At 30.7% G+C, this 18990-nt stretch overlaps 1 protein-coding gene across 3 annotated transcripts in view; it reads right to left on the bottom strand.

Annotated features, from left to right (window-relative positions):
- The window catches only part of LOC128388831 (uncharacterized protein DDB_G0288805-like), a 73277-nt gene that overhangs the window by 52537 nt on the left and 1750 nt on the right, over positions 1-18990 (bottom strand). Inside the window, exons 2-4 of one of the 3 annotated variants that reach the window (XM_053348289.1) lie at positions 18386-18820; positions 4063-4198; positions 3084-3951 (exon numbers count right to left, since the gene is read on the bottom strand). In XM_053348289.1, the coding sequence (XP_053204264.1) occupies positions 3084-3951; positions 4063-4198; positions 18386-18820 (1439 nt within the window). The other 2 variants (XM_053348290.1, XM_053348291.1) reach the window with 2 other exon arrangements.

Below are 18990 nucleotides of genomic sequence, written 5' to 3'. Positions count from 1 at the left end.
AAGGCACGGACATCAAGTCTCTTCACATTATCGGTAAACATTAAACGACAGATGAGATCAGGTTCTGAAATAACTGTCCACGATTTAATTTCACTTGAAATATTGTTAACTCTTCAAATTTTAAACTCCAAATGACGAGAATCGTTTATTGGTGTCTATTTAAATACAAGAGCTCAACATAAGAATTGAATAGCTCCCTATTCTTTTCAGTAAATTTATCCAGGGCAGTATAATCCACCTTCCGGTTTGTTGGTTTCTTCAGTAATCTTAGTCCTTGCAGTAAACCACTAAGCACATTGATACCCCTTATTTCCGTTTCCGGCCACTTCCTCTCTTTGATATCTTCTTTAGACATCTTTTTAGTTAAAATATGTATATCAAGTAGCTGTTCAACCGGAAACATATCATTATACATTGAATGTAACAACGCATCACAAAATGGTCATTTATCGGTCCAAAAATCACGAGGGGGTAGTAACATTTTCCAAACATCCTTATGAAACACTTTCCTTTTTAACAATAATGTCATCAAATCTCACATATGATGGTCTCTTCTCAAAATACTCAGCATATTCAATACAGAACTTATACTCAGAACCCGTTAATCTTACTAGACGGTTCAATGTTCTAGGTTCTCTATCACTTTCAATAGCAATCCTTCGTTCATATAGGTGACAAACCCTTACAGATAACTCTTCACAGGTAATGACTGACATTTTTTATTCAAATGATACAAACTCTCATTTTCATTCTCCTTTTATACTTGTCATGCATGAGTTAACGTCCGGTTTGTAAACTCTCTTAATGTTGACTCAATTTGTTCTTGGTCTTTAGCACCAGTTAATCAACGACCCAGTCGTATAATAAATCAAAGTTACCTTATTTATCTTTATGTAAACCGCAGGATAGATTTCCGGTTCATAAGTTGTATCCGCATAAGTATCAATCATCATTTTTGTATTAAAAGAATAATTAATGAAACTGTGTGCAGTTATATTAACAACTCTGAGAAATGATACCGTTCTTTCCGGATGTCATAAAAATAATAATCTTTAGACTAAATTAGAGATTGAGATTAATTATGGATTACTTATATCTAGTCTGCGGGTGAGGATTAATTAAAAGTATTAACTGAAAGGTTAATCCCACTTTCATCATGATAATGAAGATGAAACTTTTAGATAATTATTAAGTTAGATTTGGAATTAAGATTAATTAATCACATAATCTCTCTTTCTTTTTCTCTTTCTTCTCATTCTCTTTCTTCTCTTTCTCCCTCAACTATAAAATAAAACCCGGAGAAAGAGAAAAATAACCCTCAGTTCTCACCATACCCTTTACCAGAGAAGTTCCGGTCTCAGTGACTAACTTCTCTCTCTTCCTCTCTCTTCCTCTCTCTTCCTCTCTCTTCCTCTCTCTTCCTTTTCTCTTTCTCTTTCTCTTTTCTTTTTTGTTGTAATTCATCAATACAAATGTACACGACTTGATAACGTAATTAGTAAAGTTAATAAAAATTATATCAAATCAACGTTCAAGTTCCCAACTCTCTACTCTAAACTAATATTCATTTCACCAGATATACTTCTTGTAAGACAGCTCCCGCTGTTGATACATAAGTAAAACCCGTTGCTGTTACTTTACCAGATGCAAAAACCAAGAAAACTCCTTCTTTCCTACGTACAACTTCAGCATTAAATCTCTTCCGTCCACATTTATAACAACCGGATCCATATTCCATAATGAAACAATAGTAACAATCGCATACTTAGGCAAGGGTAATATTTCCATACTTTAAATTATCCAAATAAAAAACCTGACACAATAAAAGAACTAATACAACCACAATAATCACCAACGTAAGCAAAAGATCCATCATAACTGTCTTTCTAACCTTTCATCACTTCCCTTTTATTCAAAAACCTGTTAAAAATACAGTTTAATTCTTTCTACTGGAACTTCCGTTTAATAGGTACTTTATTAAGCGAAAAATTTCACCCAAATCGGGTAAAAATTGTTCCCACCGGATGATGCACCCGGAAGTTACTTCCACCCACTTTGCTCAGTTTCTCCCACTTTCGGGAGATAAATCAGCTTCCGGGTGCATCATCCGTATTCTTCACTACTGTGAACAAAAAAGTTCTTTTAGACAAAATCAATGCGAGCATCAGATTCATGACAGTGCAATCGTTATCATGATCTGGCTTTGCATCAACTAGTAATTTAGCGTTTTTAAAAGTCTAACATTGTAGAATATCATACAGAGAAGATTAGTAGCTCTTTTTTATCTTTTCATTTTAAAATAAAAGAAATGTTGGAAAAAACTTGAAAGCAAAAACGAATAAGAAAAAAAAAGAAGATAGATGGATGATGAGTGGTAAAGAAGAAGCAAATAAGATTCTTCAAGAAAAACATTCTTGAGATGATGATAAGATGCTTCAAGTTTCCACTCCATAGTCAATATGAAAGAAAAGAAAAATAGAGTGAATCAGATGATGAAATAAAGATAATGAGTGTAATTTAATTAAGATGATCCCTACACACTTGTTAAATTGTCCTCAGACTGAATGAGTTGAGAGTGAAGATGTACAAGAAGTAGTAAGTGTAATATGCAAGTAATATACATGTTTAGGAAAAAGAAAGGTGAGTATATACCGACGGGGAGTTGCATCAATCAAGAGTTAATTCCCTTGATTGTTATCACATTTCACCTCAACCAGAATAATAAGGGAGATAATTTATAACAGAATTGTAATTGAGTTACAGTTTTGAATCAGAGTCATAATGAATGGCTCGTTACCTGAGAAAATTTGTCTGGTTATACTTCATGTTTACACCATAAAAACGGAGTAAGGAAGATAAAGAGAGAGATAAATCCAGAACTACCTTGAAGCCTGAATATTTGATTGAATTCAGACTCTTTTGATTTTCATCTCATGCTCAGTTGACATAACAACAGGTTGTTATATAATTGTTATACTCCATGAGTATGAGCTTGGTTACTTTTGGATATTCAATTGTTTTCGCAAATTGTTTACATATAAAGTCAATTAATTGTCTTAATTATCTAAACAATGATGACTTACCGTTATTGGCAAAATCATAAAGTGATTGCTGATGGTTAAATGATTGCTGTTGATAATCATGTAATCGTTGGTTATTCGGATGATGCTGGGATTGTTGAAGATGATTAAGATGATGATGTTGTTGTGAAGTTGAATTAAAATGATGGGAAAGATGATTATTTTGATTAAGAAAATGATTACGAGGTAAGGTTGAGAAATGATGACCACGACGGGCTAACCTATTTACACTTAATTGATGACCATGACTATTATTATGATTAACTGAATTGGATAGATCATTTTTAGGTGTAACCGCTGAAATTAGTTGGCTCCATTTATGGTTAATTGTTGATAACCAATCTTTTAATTTAACACTTGAATGGTGATGAGAAGAGGATGAGGTTGGATGTGAGTGGGTTGATGTTGATGATGAAGATGCTGTTAAATTATTCCGCATTCTCATTGAACTATTATTATGATTACTATTAATTAGATTACGGGAACGTTCAGTTGATATGGATCGATAATTAGTTGATTGTTGCTGAGATGCTGATTGTTGTAATTGATATTGTTGCTGATGGTGTTGATGTTGTAGGTGGGTATGATTACGCCTACAGGTTAGCACTCCACTCATTATGTTGTTATTATTGTTATTATTAGTTACGGTTAAATGTTGTTGATGCCTAAGGGTATTATTATTATTACTATTTTCATTATCATTGTTGTTGTTTGTTAAAATAAGTTCACTTGTTATCTGATTAACTGGATTAAGATTATTATTATTGTTTGGATTAATGTAAGCACAGTTATTGGTTATCATCAAATGTGGACAGGGTTCACCTAATGAAGTCCATAGGCCATCGGTGAAAACAGTATAATGACTGACCAGCTTGAGAAGAGGAACAAGAGAATTGATAATTAATATCAAATTGTAATAAGAATTTGAATCGTGTAATATTTGTGTTACTCTAATTTTATATTTTATGTTATTAATACTTACCGACATTATTGATGGAAACTTGTGTCCATCCTGAATAGCCAGTTCTCCTGAGGCAAGAATATCAATTCGATAATGTTTAGCTGTACCTTCATGGCTAACACATAAGGCGTAACTTGATTGATCCCTTTCTCGAATTCTGTAGAGAAAAATGTTGACAAAAAGAGAAATAGAATAATGGTATTAGTATTATTTTTAGAATATTCTGATTGAATCTGACGTGAGAAAAAAAAAATGACCAACATTTAACAGGTAAAACTGTAAACAACATTTCTCTTTGAAGATGGAAATTGTCAGGAAAAAATGTCAACATCAACTTACTCATAAGGTAGATATGATTACAGTATGTAAATGAAGTAGTTTGTTTATCTTATCATCCAGAAAAAAAGTTGATAAATGGTTACTAAAAAGAGGGTATTAAAAAAATATAATTTGCCTCTTTCAAAGATTTACCCACTTCATTTGCATACCCACCACCCTCTATGTGCATACCACCCACTCACTTAACCCACTTGTAGTAGTATTCATGTGATGAGTATCAGGAAAAAAAGGATGATAAAGATTCTGATAAATAATAAACTAGTGCAAGTGATAAAAAGTATAAATAATAAAAAAAAATTTCTCTTCCAACATTTTCCTCTAACCAAAAATGCTAACAATAAACATATCATCATCATCTTCATGCAATAATAATCATTATGATGAAAATGGAAGACGAAGAAATCTTTATTTTCTCATGAATATGAATGTACAATATACACTTTTATATTAGAGAGAGGAGAAAATATTAGCATTCCCTTTGTCAGAATTGTAGAGAAAAAGAATATCCTAACCAAGTTAAAGCCTTAAATTAAATTATCGAGGTTTCAAATTAAATGATGAATACTCTTGTATATATGTACGTTGATGGAAAACAATATCATCTTATATATATCATGTATTTTCATTTATTATTTTCTTTTTATTGGTTAGTCAAATATTTACATGGTGATAACATCGTCCTTAGTTAGAAACATAGTTAAACTTGGGAAGTGATAGTTAATGTTAGTTGGCGAGTTTCTTATTCCTTCAGAATTGATATAAATCTGTTTTGTGGCTCAACAATCTCAATGAATTCTGATTCAATATACATGATATATATTATTATTTTTATTATTATTCTATCATGATAATGATTGGTTATATATATTGATTTAAATTCATTTTCCTTGAAGTTTACAGTTTTCCTTTTTTAATGGAATCAATTTGAGAAAGAAGAAAAAATTTTCTATTCCTTTTGCATTTTTCTTGAAATCATTTCTTTGTAGTATTCAAAGTGATGAAGATGAGAATGATATTAATATATAATGATAATAGTGGAGTCAAGAGAGAGAGAGAGAGAGAGATGATAAATACAGAGATATTGATTCCATAGCATAAAAGACTAACATTAAAAATGTCAGAACTTTTTGCCTGATAAATATATCTCTTTATCATGGATGTTGTTTATTTCTGAATATCATTTTCATTGAATCAATCATTGAATATACACAATTACATCTATGAAATAATAATAATATTGTCATTTAAACGAGAGAACTGAGAAAGCGAAATTGTCAAAAAGTTATTAAAATTATCTCTTGTATAATACTGAAGGAAATGCAATGAATTCCAGTTGAAACTGTTTAATGGGCTCACAATCTTTGGATATTAATCATGATAATCTTGTCATGAATTTTTAATTGACTTCTATCAAAATGATCCACATTCAACTGGTTTAATTATCATGAAAAAGAGAAAGAGAGATAGGAGAAAATTATTAAGGATTAAAACTAATTCGAAAAATGAACAATTTCCAATCTGATTCTAGTTGATATTCAGATTCTAAAGGTGAATTAATAATCGGATTTAATAGGATTTAATTCAGAGTATGAAACAAAATTACGTATATGCAAAATGATATCATTTTATTACAGGTTTATTTCCAGTGTATATCGAGAGTAATGAGGATTCAATGAATTACCTGAGAAAAAAATATCATTATTAACATTATTTATTATTAAGGATTAGAAAAGTAGAGAAAAAAAGTTCTTAGAACTTGAAATATTACCATGTAATAAGAAAATGAACAGAAAAAAAGTATTCGATATCAAGAGATTACGAGCTTGCAGGCATTTTTAATCTCGAACTAGAAACGAAAGAGAGAGAAACTTTTTCTCTTTCTCATTGATTCTTATTCAGCATTATTCAGAATTTATCATGCACACTCCATGGAAAATAACAATGTCTTGAAGCATCATGTTAATCAACAATCGCAAGTCAATATCAAATTAACCAGGAGAAATTCATTATCAGTTTAAGAATTTTTTTCTTTTGAAATTATTTATTAGAGAGAGAGAGAAAGAGGAAAAAATATATAATATTACAAGTAAAATGTTCTCATCATTATGAATTATTACCATTGGAATGCTAAGTAAACGGAAGAAAATAATGTAAAAAGGAAGAAACATTTTCTTCACCCACCCCACCTCATCTCCTCTTCCCACTCTCGTTAATGATGTTTAAGTTAAAAGTTGATACTTCGTATTGATTTTCACTTCCATCATCATCATCATCATCTCCCTTTCTAAACTTTATCATGGTGTAAATGTTAATGTTTTCATCCATGTGACAAAATTGTTCCTATGTAATATATTTGAATAAATATCTTTTCCATAGGAATCGTCATCATCACTGTTTCTGATGTGATTACATTCACATTTTCCTTAAGAAATCATTTCAGTTTAACAATTTTATCTCGATCATCTCTCTATTATTGATGATTAATCATGAAACTTTCATGATAACTTTCAGTTAAACTAATGGAAGATATCATCTTCGTTTTTCGTTGAGTATAAAATATAAATCAATGTTTCTCATCAAAAACTTACAAGACTTTCAAATCAGCTACATTTTCATGGTAAATTCATGATGAGGTTTTATTTTAATATGATTAACATCATTTGTAGTGAAAACATTTTTACTTCCCAAGTATTAATGAATAACCATTAACTTTGATGAGAAAATTTTGATAATATCATATTGATATGCCAATAATATGTAAAAGTAAATCTTGAATTTGAGCCAGAACTTTTTGTTTTCCGCTCGAAAAAGTTTCACAATCAACTGAAATACTAAATCATGTGTATATTTAAGCCAATTTCATGGTGTGTAAGAAAAATACCCAATTGGTGTTGATAAAGTGATAATATCAATGAAGAAAAAGGTAAATTTTTTATCGAATTTGCATTAAGTGGAAAATGAAAGGAAGAGAAAAAAAAATATTCTCACTCCATAAGAAAAACTCGCAGAGTGGAAATATGATGATGACGATAATGATGATCGCGGCGTAAGCAAGAAAAAGCCTCGAAGCAAATAGATGATGAGGTATTATTATTCTCTTTTTTTCTTTCGTTTTCTATTCTCTCCTACTTCCACCTTGGAACAGGGAGGTAAGGTTAAACATGCAATTCTCTCTGGGAGTGAAAAGAATGATATTTAAAAGAGAAAGAAAAGAAAAGAAAACTTTTTCTTTTCTTTGCTTCTCTCTTTTTTTTCTCTCTCTTGCCTTCTTTTCATGATAATGATGAAGAGAGAAAAGAAGAAGAGAAAAAAATGAGAGTAAAAGTTGTTTCTCTCTCTCTTTTCTTTTGTAATAACAACTTTGGCCAGGTACTGAAACTGGTTTAGTACCTGGCCAGATCTACTATCTTCCCCTACAATGTTTCCTTTCTCTCTTCATCTTTTCTCTCCGCCATTTTGATTAGTTGAGTTAACTTGATGGTGCTCAATTCTTCCGAGTTTGCTTATTTCTTAATTATTAATATTAATATTGATTAAATAAATTGTTCATCAATTTCTATTGTTTTGTTTTGATAAAATTCTTGTGACGAAACTCGTAGAAAACTTAAAGATTAATATGTTTCCGTTTCGTTTCAATGGTGACCCTTTTGACGTGATCTGTGTCCAGTTAAGTTTGCGTCTAACTTTTTTTTGTATGTGCATTTTTTATATATATTCTAACCAGTGAAAGGTGAACACATCGATATGTAATTATTATTTTTGTTTCACGACCTCCTGTTTGTTTCATTCATGTTCAATTAGATATTGTACTTAGTATTTGATCTTTTTTTTTCGTTCTTTCTAATTTGGTTGTTACAAGCATCAGATAGGTTCATATTGTTTGTGACCGGATTCGTTATTTTCTGTCAATTAGTCTCGAAAGAAACAAATGGTAAATTCTAAGTTGAAGTTTAACTTTCCCTCTTTCGCTCATATTTGATTAAATAGAATAAGCTACCTAATGTTTAGTAAATTTTCATATTTAAAAGATCGTAAGTAATAGAAACTGCTAATAACAAAAAAATCGTTTCTTTGTTCACCTAAAAAAATCGATTCCTGATTGTGATTCTTTTAATTGCTGTTAGCTTCAAAATGAATCTAATGATAACGAGTTTCTTCCTTGTCAATAAACCGGTTTAGTTGAAGTGAGCTGATTTCTTGCATCTTTACATTTCAAGTTTGATTTTATATTGTGAAAAATAGTCTTGGCCATTTTGCGCTAAACGTGAATCGATAATTAACCTTTACTTTTGAAATAGAAAAACTTGAAATTATCTTTGATTTTAGAACTTTCCTGCTTATTGTTGGCGAAGTTTTATCAACAAGCTGAGATTTTGTTTTTAGTTTTATCTGATAAATAGAAATATTGTGTCGTTTGAGTTTATCACCTTCGTCATTGGTCAATCCCGTTTAACTTCGTCTGGCAAACTAGTTATTGTTTATCACTTTCGTCATTTGGTCAACATCGTTTAAAATTTGTTTGATAATTTAGTTATTAATTATCATCTTCGTCATTTGATAAATTTCGTTCAACATTTGGTTAAAATTCGATTGATAATTTAGTTATTAATTATCATCTTCGTCAATTGAAAAATTTCAATTCAAAATTTGGTTAAATTTGTTTGATAATTTAGTTATTAATTATCATCTTCGTCAACTGGAAAATTTTAATCTAACATTTGGTAAATTTGTTTGATAATTTCGTTATTAATTATCATCTTCGTCAATTGGAAAATCTCGATTCAACATTTGGTTAAATTTGTTTGATAATTTCGTTATTAATTATCACTTTCGTCATTTGGTCAACTTCGTTTAAAATTTGATTGGTAAACTAGTTATTGTTTATCACTTTCGTCATTTGGTCAACTTCGTTTAAAATTTGATTGGTAAACTAGTTATTGTTTATCACTTTCGTCATTTGGTCAACTTCGTTTAAAATTTGATTGGTAAACTAGTTATTGTTTATCATTTTTGTTAACCTCTATCGAGATAATTGTATTTGTTTCTTCCTAATTGATTCGATTGTCCGTTGTCCCAGAATCTGTGAAATTTTTGTCTTTTGGTTAATTGAGTTAGCCGTTCATTTCAAGATTGCTGGTTCGTTTGTCTTGGATTTAAAAGTAAATTTCGTTTGGAAAATTTATTATAACAAAAAATTTTGTATTTGATTCTTTAGATAATGAAGTTATTGATTATCATTTAGTTATAATTTGTTGGTTTAAATAATTTGTCGTTCAAGTAACTGATTCGATTGTCCGTTGTTCTAGAATCTGTGAAATTTTTGTCTTTTTGGTTAATTGAGTTAGCCGTTCATTTCAAGATTGCTGGTTCGCTTGCGTTGGATTTAATAGTCAGTATACATTGAAAAAAGATTCTTAAGTATGACGAGCCAATATTTTGATGATAGTTTGTTAAACAATATTAAAAACTTTGATGGAAATAATGCTGATATCTATGATTGGCTTGACGATTTTGAACAAATAACTGAAGCCGCTGGCTTAAATAATATTGATAAATTAAGACGATTACCTGTTTATTTAATTGGTCCCGCTAAAGATTGGTATGCTGCTAGCATAAGAAGTAAACCTGTTGATCAACGACCAACTACTTTCAATGATTTGAAAGCTAAATTACTCGAAGCTTTCAAACAACCTTCGTTATACCAAGATGAATTACGCTCGAAAATTGAAAATAAAAAGCAACACGAAGGTCAAGATGTTTTATCTTATTTCTTTGAAATGGTTGGCCTATGTGCTAAACTTGATCCAAATATGGATTTCGATGATAAAATAAGATATATTAAAAATGGATTCCTCCCTGGTATTTTAAAGTATATTGCTGTGGTAAAGGTAAATTCAATGGATGAATTTAAGGATTATGCCGTGGAGGCTGAATATTATTACTTTAAGAATAAATTTAGTCAATGATTAATTAATTTGGTAATTTGGTTTGGTGTTTGGTCTTTGTAATCGTCATAACTTTTGATTTTATTATCTATTGGACTTGGAACGATCTAACTGCAACCTTCGATATGGAAAGTCTACTGAGTTGATTGAACAATTCTGCTCGTAAAAGGGACTTTACGAGGATGGCGCCCGGATGATGTAATAACAACTTTGGCCAGGTACTGAAACTGGTTTAGTACCTGGCCAGATCACCTTGTCTTCCCCTACAATGTTTCCCCTTTCTCTCTCTTCATCTTTTCTCTCCGCCATTTTGATGGCAGTTGAGTTGGCACCTTGATGGTGCTCAATTCTTCCGAGTTTTGCTTATTTCTTAATTATTAATATTAATATTGATTAAATAAATTGTTCATCAATTTCTATTGTTTTGTTTTGATAAAATTCTTGTGACGAAACTCGTAGAAAACTTAAAGATTAATATGTTTCCGTTTCGTTTCACTTTCTTTCTTTCTTTTCATCATAATCTTCCATTCCATTGGATTTTCTCTGTTAGTTGTTGGCCAAGTTAAATATTTACACTTTATCATGAGTCTAAACATGTTGGTTTGGTTCCTAGAACATTAAATGTTCAAGGGAGTGATTCTGATTTCGGTATATTTATATATCTCTTCTCGTAAGAGGAGAAAGGCTAAGTAACTTTCATGTAATTCATCAGCTTTAATTCAACATTTTATCCTCATGTACCTTGACTCCATTATCCAACTACCACCCACCATATTCACCTCAATTCTTATTTTCATCATCATCACATTTTACTTAGATTATGAATCAAGGAATAAAGATTTTTCCTCCTTCATTCTCCATTATTGTCATTAACTGTTCATTAATATAACCAGCACATTAGTTGAACATCCGACTGCTTACAAGAAGAGATGATGATCATAAGTGATGATCATCATGAGCACAAGGATAAAGAGTAAAAGTGAAGTAAATCAATTTGATTACAAAGACAATGTCATTATTGATCAGGCAAGAAACTGAGAAAGTAATTTAATTTACTCTCTCTCTCTCTCTCATTTTCTTCTTTTGTCTTATCATCCTCATCTCTCTCTCTTTTTTTGGACTCACGAAATTCAGTAATCATATCATTTTGATCCTTTGTCTTTTAATGGTTAAAATGAAAACCAATTGAATATACACCCACCCACTCAAGCGTCAGAATTACTTAAAATGAGTTCAACTAACAGGGAGGGATCAAGATGAAATTGTCTTATCCTTGATCCCAATGATATCTTGACAGTTTAAAGTAAATACTTGCGAGTAGATTTCAAACTTTACCCTGAAGAATGAGAAAACAAAAAGTAAAATTTCATCTTCATTCCATTTCCATCCTGAATCTTTGCTCCCTTAGTATCTATGGTAACTTCTTGGGCTTATTTACACTTCAACACCCTCCTCAATATCCAGAATGATAAACATTCTGTATCTAAATTCAATAAACTGTTATATTGTTTTTGTTTTATCTTCTTCTCTCTTTCAATGATAAGAATATAAGTTCAGTCTTCCCTGTTAGGAACCATAAAATCTGGTCACAATAATAACAATAGTAGAAACTCAATACCAGTGACCAGAACTTTTTTTGGAAAAGGAAATATTAAAATCCTCAGGAAATTGGCTTTGATTTAAATTCATTTTCACAGTTTCAAGTTATGAAAAGTTTTTACTTCTCGATTTTATCAACTTAAAGATTACCTGAAGATGATTATCATGTTGATGCTGTTGATTATCATGATATATATTTTGATGTACATCCTGCTGATTCTGATGAGATTGCGTTCCAAGTGTAACACTCAAATTACAACTTTCCAACTTTCCATGAAATAGTAAACTCTCTTGCTGAGTTTTGTTTATTCATTTAACAGTGATAACAAAAACAAAAAGAAAACATAATTTACCTTTTGCATGATAAATTCAGTTGATTATATCAAATGAATTCAATTTGCGAATTTACAGAAAATTATTCTATTTTTTTTGTTCTCCTTGCTATCTAATTTATTTACTGTTATTTATATTTCTGAAATTAGATAATGAACTTTTCCATTATCTTTTTTCAATCTACTCAGAAAATTTCGTTAACTTCACTTATCTTTTCAGTATCATAATTGTCATGGTGATATTATCTTCTCTAGTAAGTACTATCATCATTATCATCATGTTGACAGCATTAACCAATGATAACTTTTCAAACTCGAATCTCTGAAAATAATATCATCATAATGCTCAGAGTTTTGAAATGTCCAGTTAGAAAAGAGAAGAGTGAAAGTGAGAGAGAGAAAGAGAAAGAAAAAAAGTTCTATGACACAAAAATCGATTCTTTCATCTAGTTAAGGTCATCGAAAAAAAAGACAGAGGAAGATGGAAATGAAAATGAAAAAGACAAGATGATGACGATGATGACGAGAGAAAAAAAGATAACTCTTACTCTCTCTCTCTCTCTCTCTCTCTCTCTCTCTCTCTCTCTCTCTCTCTCTCTCTCTCTCTCTCTGAATTGTCAAAATTCTGCATGGAAGCAGAGTGAGAATTCATCAGCTGAAAAAGAAGAGAAAAAAATCCTCTTACGAACATTTTTTTCTTATTGAATATAAATTCGAGCGAAAGAGAAAAAAGTTCCAAGTCAACCTGAAATTCATAAGAAACACGAAGAGGAAGAAGAAAAAAAAACAAAATGAATCAAAGTTATCATGAAGTCTTTATAATGAGTTCTGATAAGGAAAAGCACAATCAATCATCTGTAATGGTAATCATATTTATATAACAGTAATTAATTGATTGTCATGATTGAATCCATATTATCATTGTATTAAAATCAATATTGACAATCATTTATCATCAACAACAAAAAAAACTGCCATGAGATGTAATCAATTTAATCATATTAAACAAAGTTTATCCCATTTGATTACAGGTAATGATAATATTAGATTTCATTTCAATTGGTTACATGGATTTGATTTATATTCAGGAGGATTCATATTTCAAGATGAACACCTATTTTTTTGTGTTATTACCATGAAAATCCAATGGAATCACATCTAAGCAAAAGATGATCAATCTTATCATTTCATCATCTCAAATTAATCACAATAATTTGATTAGATTAATGATTATTTACAAAACTTTTGCTCATATTAATATGATAATAATTTAAATCGTAACTTATATTATTGTATTAATACATTCAATGTACAATTGATTAACTTGCTCTCTCTCACTCAGTTTAATCTGAATGGATATGAGTTTTTGTTTTTGTTCTGGATAAAAAGTGATTCATTTTTATCATGAACTTCATCTGATTATCATTTGTGTAGTTCATTTTAATTGCAAATTAGATTCAATGGGTATTAATTCATTAATCCTGAACTATTTGATTCAACGATTCAGAATTTTTTTTTGGTTATCAAAATGATTTACATTTTTTTGTGCCTTTGATTGTTATACTTATTGCTAATTGCGCTTTGAGACATGAATGTGATGATTGTAATTGTTAATTGGTGTGTAAATATTACAATTTGTTGACATGAATGCTGATGAATCGTTTTCAATTCTGCCAAAAAGATGTCGCTCTTTTTTTCACTGATAATGTGTCTGCAAGTGGATCAGATAATGATGATAGTAACAATAATAATGGAAGTTGGAATTCGGGTTCTAAGTGAATGAGGCATAAATATGATAGGGATGAAGATGATGAGAAAGAGATAAGATGATAAAAAGAAAGAGGATGAAGATGGAAATAAAATGGAAAAGAGAGAAAGAGAAAGAGAGAGAAAAAATATTCTATTGAGTTTCAACAAAGGCAAAAGGTTTTCAGAAAAGAGTGACAACAAACACTGAGAATGAGAGGTAGAAATGGAAGATGAAGAAGATGAAAATGATCACCACTACAGAGAGAAAAAGGGAGTATGGAGGTGAAGTGAGTATGTCAGAGAGAGAGAGAGAGAGAGAGAGAGAAGAATGGAAAATGAAAGAAGATGAGATGAGATGGTTCTGGACAGAAGAAGAAAAAAGATTGAAGATGATAACAATATCAGAGAGATATCTTTTTCCATGAAAATGATATAAGGATGAAGAAAAGAGGAGCATGATGATGATTCTTATTTTCTCATGATGGTGATGATGAAGATGATTGGAAAAAGCCGGTTCTCCTTTGTACTTGGACCACTTGAAGGGCTGAAAATTCTGATTTTATGGTGATGATGCTCAGAAGTCTCTCATGTTTCATGGAGAATGTGAAATAAAAATGTTTATATATTTGGTGTATGTACTTGTCTCTTATCTTTCTCTTCCATTCTCTCTTCTCATCATTATCATCTTCTTTTGCCTCTTATCTTCTCTCTTTCTTTTTCTTGTTACCCTCAGTGAGAGTCTCTCATCTTCAATATCTCATTCACTCTCTCATTCTCATTGTGACTCTGCTTTTTTTTCTCACATGGATTTTTTTTCCACCATTTCTCTTTTCCTTACAACCAATACGATGAACATCATGATACTGAATTTTGGTAACATTTAAACAGAAAACCTTCTGGTTCATTCAATCCCTGAATCTCATATAAAAATCTCTTTCTCAATAATTTACATGGTATTTTCATGGTGGAATGGCTGTTAAATTCAGTTGAATAACTAATTGAACATTTTATTGAACATCATGAAAGCTGAAATTGAGACTTTTAACCTTAATGAAATCATTTGGGTATTTACAACCTGATTCTCATGTTTTTATTTCTCATGGTGATGAGCTGAATAGAAAACAAATCATGTTACCAAGAATATTTGTTTCTTAATGTTAGCCAATGGTCATTCAAGTGAAAGATAGTGATACACCTTCAGGCTAAATTCAGATCTTCACCTCAGTATGGATGAGCTAATTTACCTTTATCATTTAATATTCATATATCATATCACATTTATACTTTGTCTTAAACATAATCAAACCAGCTGATGTTTTCTAGGTCATCTGAATCATGTTTGGTTACATGAAAATAGTGAGAAAAAAAAATTCAGGTTATTGAGGAAAAAAGCAAATAGCTGATTGATGATATTCATGAAAAATTTCAAATGGATCATTATTTTCATGGTGATTATCATGGGCATGGTGTATAAGCGTTGATCATGGTGATGACTTTTCAATTATTAGAAAGGGAAGTAAAGGAAACAATCAATTTCATGGCAAGTAACATGAAGATACAATAATAGAGGATGAGAAAGAAAGACTCGAAAGATGACAAAAAAAGGGGATGAGGAAAATGTTCCATGAAGAGACAAGAAAGAAGATGATAAAATAAGATGAAGGTAAAATTCTGTGTGATGAAATATTTTGCTCGAATTGAGATGAAAGGATTCAACCAGAATTTCATCTTGATACATTTTACTTGAAGGTTCATCTTTTTTTTCACGTTGCAAAACTAACAAGAAGATGATTCTTTCCTCGAGCATCATGTAGTAACATCATCAGATGATGATAATCATCAATGAAGAAAAGGAGACAGAGAAGAAGAAGAAGATGATGATGATGATGATGAAAAGAAAGAGATGAAACTGATACTCCCCTCGAATACATTGGCAATATTATTTCCGTTCGATACAATATCCATGATCTAGAAATTGTTCCATGGTGAAGTTCCCCTGATCATCTCATAGTTCTTGATCATCTTCATCTTTTCTTCAACATTTTTCATACATATTCTCATTCTTCTCACAATATATCAGGGAATAGAATAGATCTCGATAACTGTTGGGAGTTTCAACTCCCACCGCTTATCATTTCCTTTGCTTCTTCCACCTTCACCTCTCATGAGGCTTGAATATTATTCTTCAATATCCTGCATCCCTCTCATCCTTTTCTGTCTCCACCATGAACGATAATATATAAAACCTGACATGATAACACCTTTTATTATATCATTTCAATATGACAACAACAATAACAACGACAACAACCTGATCCACAACAAACAGAAACAATAGTCAAAACCTAAAGGGAATCAATGTAAAAAAGTGATAAGAAAGAAAAGTTAACCGAGAAAAAATATTCTACTTGCAAGATCAAATTTCTGTTTGATATTTTCACTTCAAAGATTATATGTATCAATAGTATATGAAAAATTCAGAGACTGAAACATATCATGAACCTGAAACTTACAGGAAAATTTCATCATCACATGAAGTTATTGATTCTCTTGAATCAATGTCCAGTTTCAAATAGCCAACACCAGATTAATATGATTACAATTTTTCGTTCGTATTATTATTTTCATTTCACTCATTCATAGATTTCCATGAATCAATCTCATGTTTATATTTCATTAGATTGATATTTTCCCTTCTTCATTCATTACCATGAAATACTTAAGATTTTCACTGAATATTCAATGTTAATTCAACCTTTTTTTATACAATTTTTCCATTATCTTTCACCACTTTCTTCATGAACAAAAAGCAAGAGTATTCAATAAGCATTCATATCCAATAAGTAAAGTTTGATAACATTTTGGGTTCGAAATTTTCTCAACCGAAATAACAACTTTATTCAATAAACTTGAACTATTCTCAATAGTTGAGCAATGAATTTAGAGTTGCAAAAAAAGAAATGCTCAGAAAGTTTCATTGCAAACGATTCATGATGATGGAAAACAGGATATTCCAAAAAGCGTCTGAATTCAAATGTTGAATTTGCAGAAGAAGAAAAAAAATTCCCTTTCACCTAATGAACTTTTATTCCATGATATTTATAGCATTTGAAATTTTCTATTGGCTTCTATTCAATTTGAAAGAAAATCAATAGTTTTATGTGTCAATTGATTTTGTTTCTAATTATCGTTGATGATTTTGTGAAATTTCATCATGAAAACTTGGATTCTGGTGATGATTTTACTTCTTCCTTTGACAATTATCGTTCACTGAAAATCATGGGAATAAGTTAAGTGGTGGGTGAAATTAAATGATACGATGAAAGTAACAACCTGTATATATAAATACAACAGCAGCTTGAAATTATTACTATTCTTTATGATCATAATTCTGAATCCTCATGAAGTTTCAACAGAATCACAATCATCATCATGCTTATCATCTCATTTTATTTTATCGGTAAAAAATTTACTTTCCATTTCATTTTTCCCTGCTCTTTCTCTTCCTCTTGGTTTCTCATCTTCTTCATAACAATCATCACCATGATCATCTTCCTTTCAATTCTGTAAAAAAAACAGAGTCTAAGGTTAATTGAAATTCATGGAGGTAAGCAATTTTTACTCAACCAACAACAACGACGACAACAACATCAATATCATCGTCATCATCATTATTAGAAAAGAAGATAGAAAATGTTATTCCAACAATAATCTCTATCACTTTCATCTTCATCTTCTTCTTCTTCCTCTTGTCTCATCATCTTCTAACGGTAAAAAGCTGATGAAGGAAGAGAAGTAAAGAAAAATCAACAGGGAAGATGAAAATACTCATGAAAATATGTGAAATATTTTCCATCATCACAATTTATTACACCAAATTATCATCACAATTCATTTTCATTCAGTAAAATATATTCATAGACATTATAAAGTTAAAGGGTATTGTAAGTTTCCTCAATTGTGGAGAAGTGAAATATTGAGGACAATTTGATAAGCATGATGGTTATTAGTATATTATCAGAATCTTATAATTAGTTGTTAATTTTGTTGATGCTAAATTAGTTTAAGCTCAATGGAGTTGTTTGAGTTTCTGTTAATAATACACTTTGGATGGATAAAGTTATCTGGTGTTGTTGTTTGGGGATAAATTAATTTGAGCAATACAAAGACGAATTGAAATGTAATTGATGATGGTAATCAAGATAAATTGAATGACTATTAGTGTATCATCATCATGATTAGATGCTTAAGTCATAAGTAAATATGGGATATCGTATATATATAAGATGATAAGAGAAAAGATTTTCTTTACAGTTTCTGTTGATGATGTTGGTCAGTTTGGTGTAGGGTCAGTTTAAGTGTTGAGGTGTATTGACTTACAGAAATTTTCCCTCCTTGTGGCCACTCTCTTCAAGTGATTTTTCCGCCTCCATTCTGGTTAGTTTACCATGGAACCATGGTTGGATCTCATGGAGGGTTTTATTGATTAGTGATTTGGTCACTTCGGTTAGGATACAACGGTTATAATCATCATTACCAAGTGAAAGATATTCAATGGGAAAGGTGACCAATGCCTCGGTGAAACCCCATTCATGAGATTTCTTGATGATTGATGAACGTATCTCACTAACCGTTAATCCCCAATAAGTTGGTGGTAATTGCCACCCGGTTGACCGTTCACAGGGAAGAGAGGGTTTAATGGCAAGCCCTTCAACACCTTCTAAAAGATGCTCAATGGAGGAAAACTTTTGAGCCTCAAGCCCATGTAACATAACCTCACCATTACCAAGGTACGATATCCGATAATGTAAAATGCTAAGATAATCAATAGAAAATGAAAACAACAACAATTAATGAACGAGAAAAACAAATTTCAAGTTAAAGTTTTCCCTTGATCCTCTTGTGACAATAACATGTAACATTTGATTCATGCTTATTTAGTATGTGAATTTACATACACATAGAGAGAGAGAGAGAGACATTTA

This window comes from Panonychus citri, unplaced genomic scaffold (genome assembly GCF_014898815.1).
Source record: "Panonychus citri isolate SS breed McGregor unplaced genomic scaffold, ASM1489881v1 Contig00103, whole genome shotgun sequence".
Lineage (NCBI taxonomy): Eukaryota > Metazoa > Arthropoda > Arachnida > Trombidiformes > Tetranychidae > Panonychus > Panonychus citri.
The sequence above is the reverse complement of the archived record's forward strand: the minus strand, read 5'-3'. Positions and strand labels throughout refer to the sequence as shown.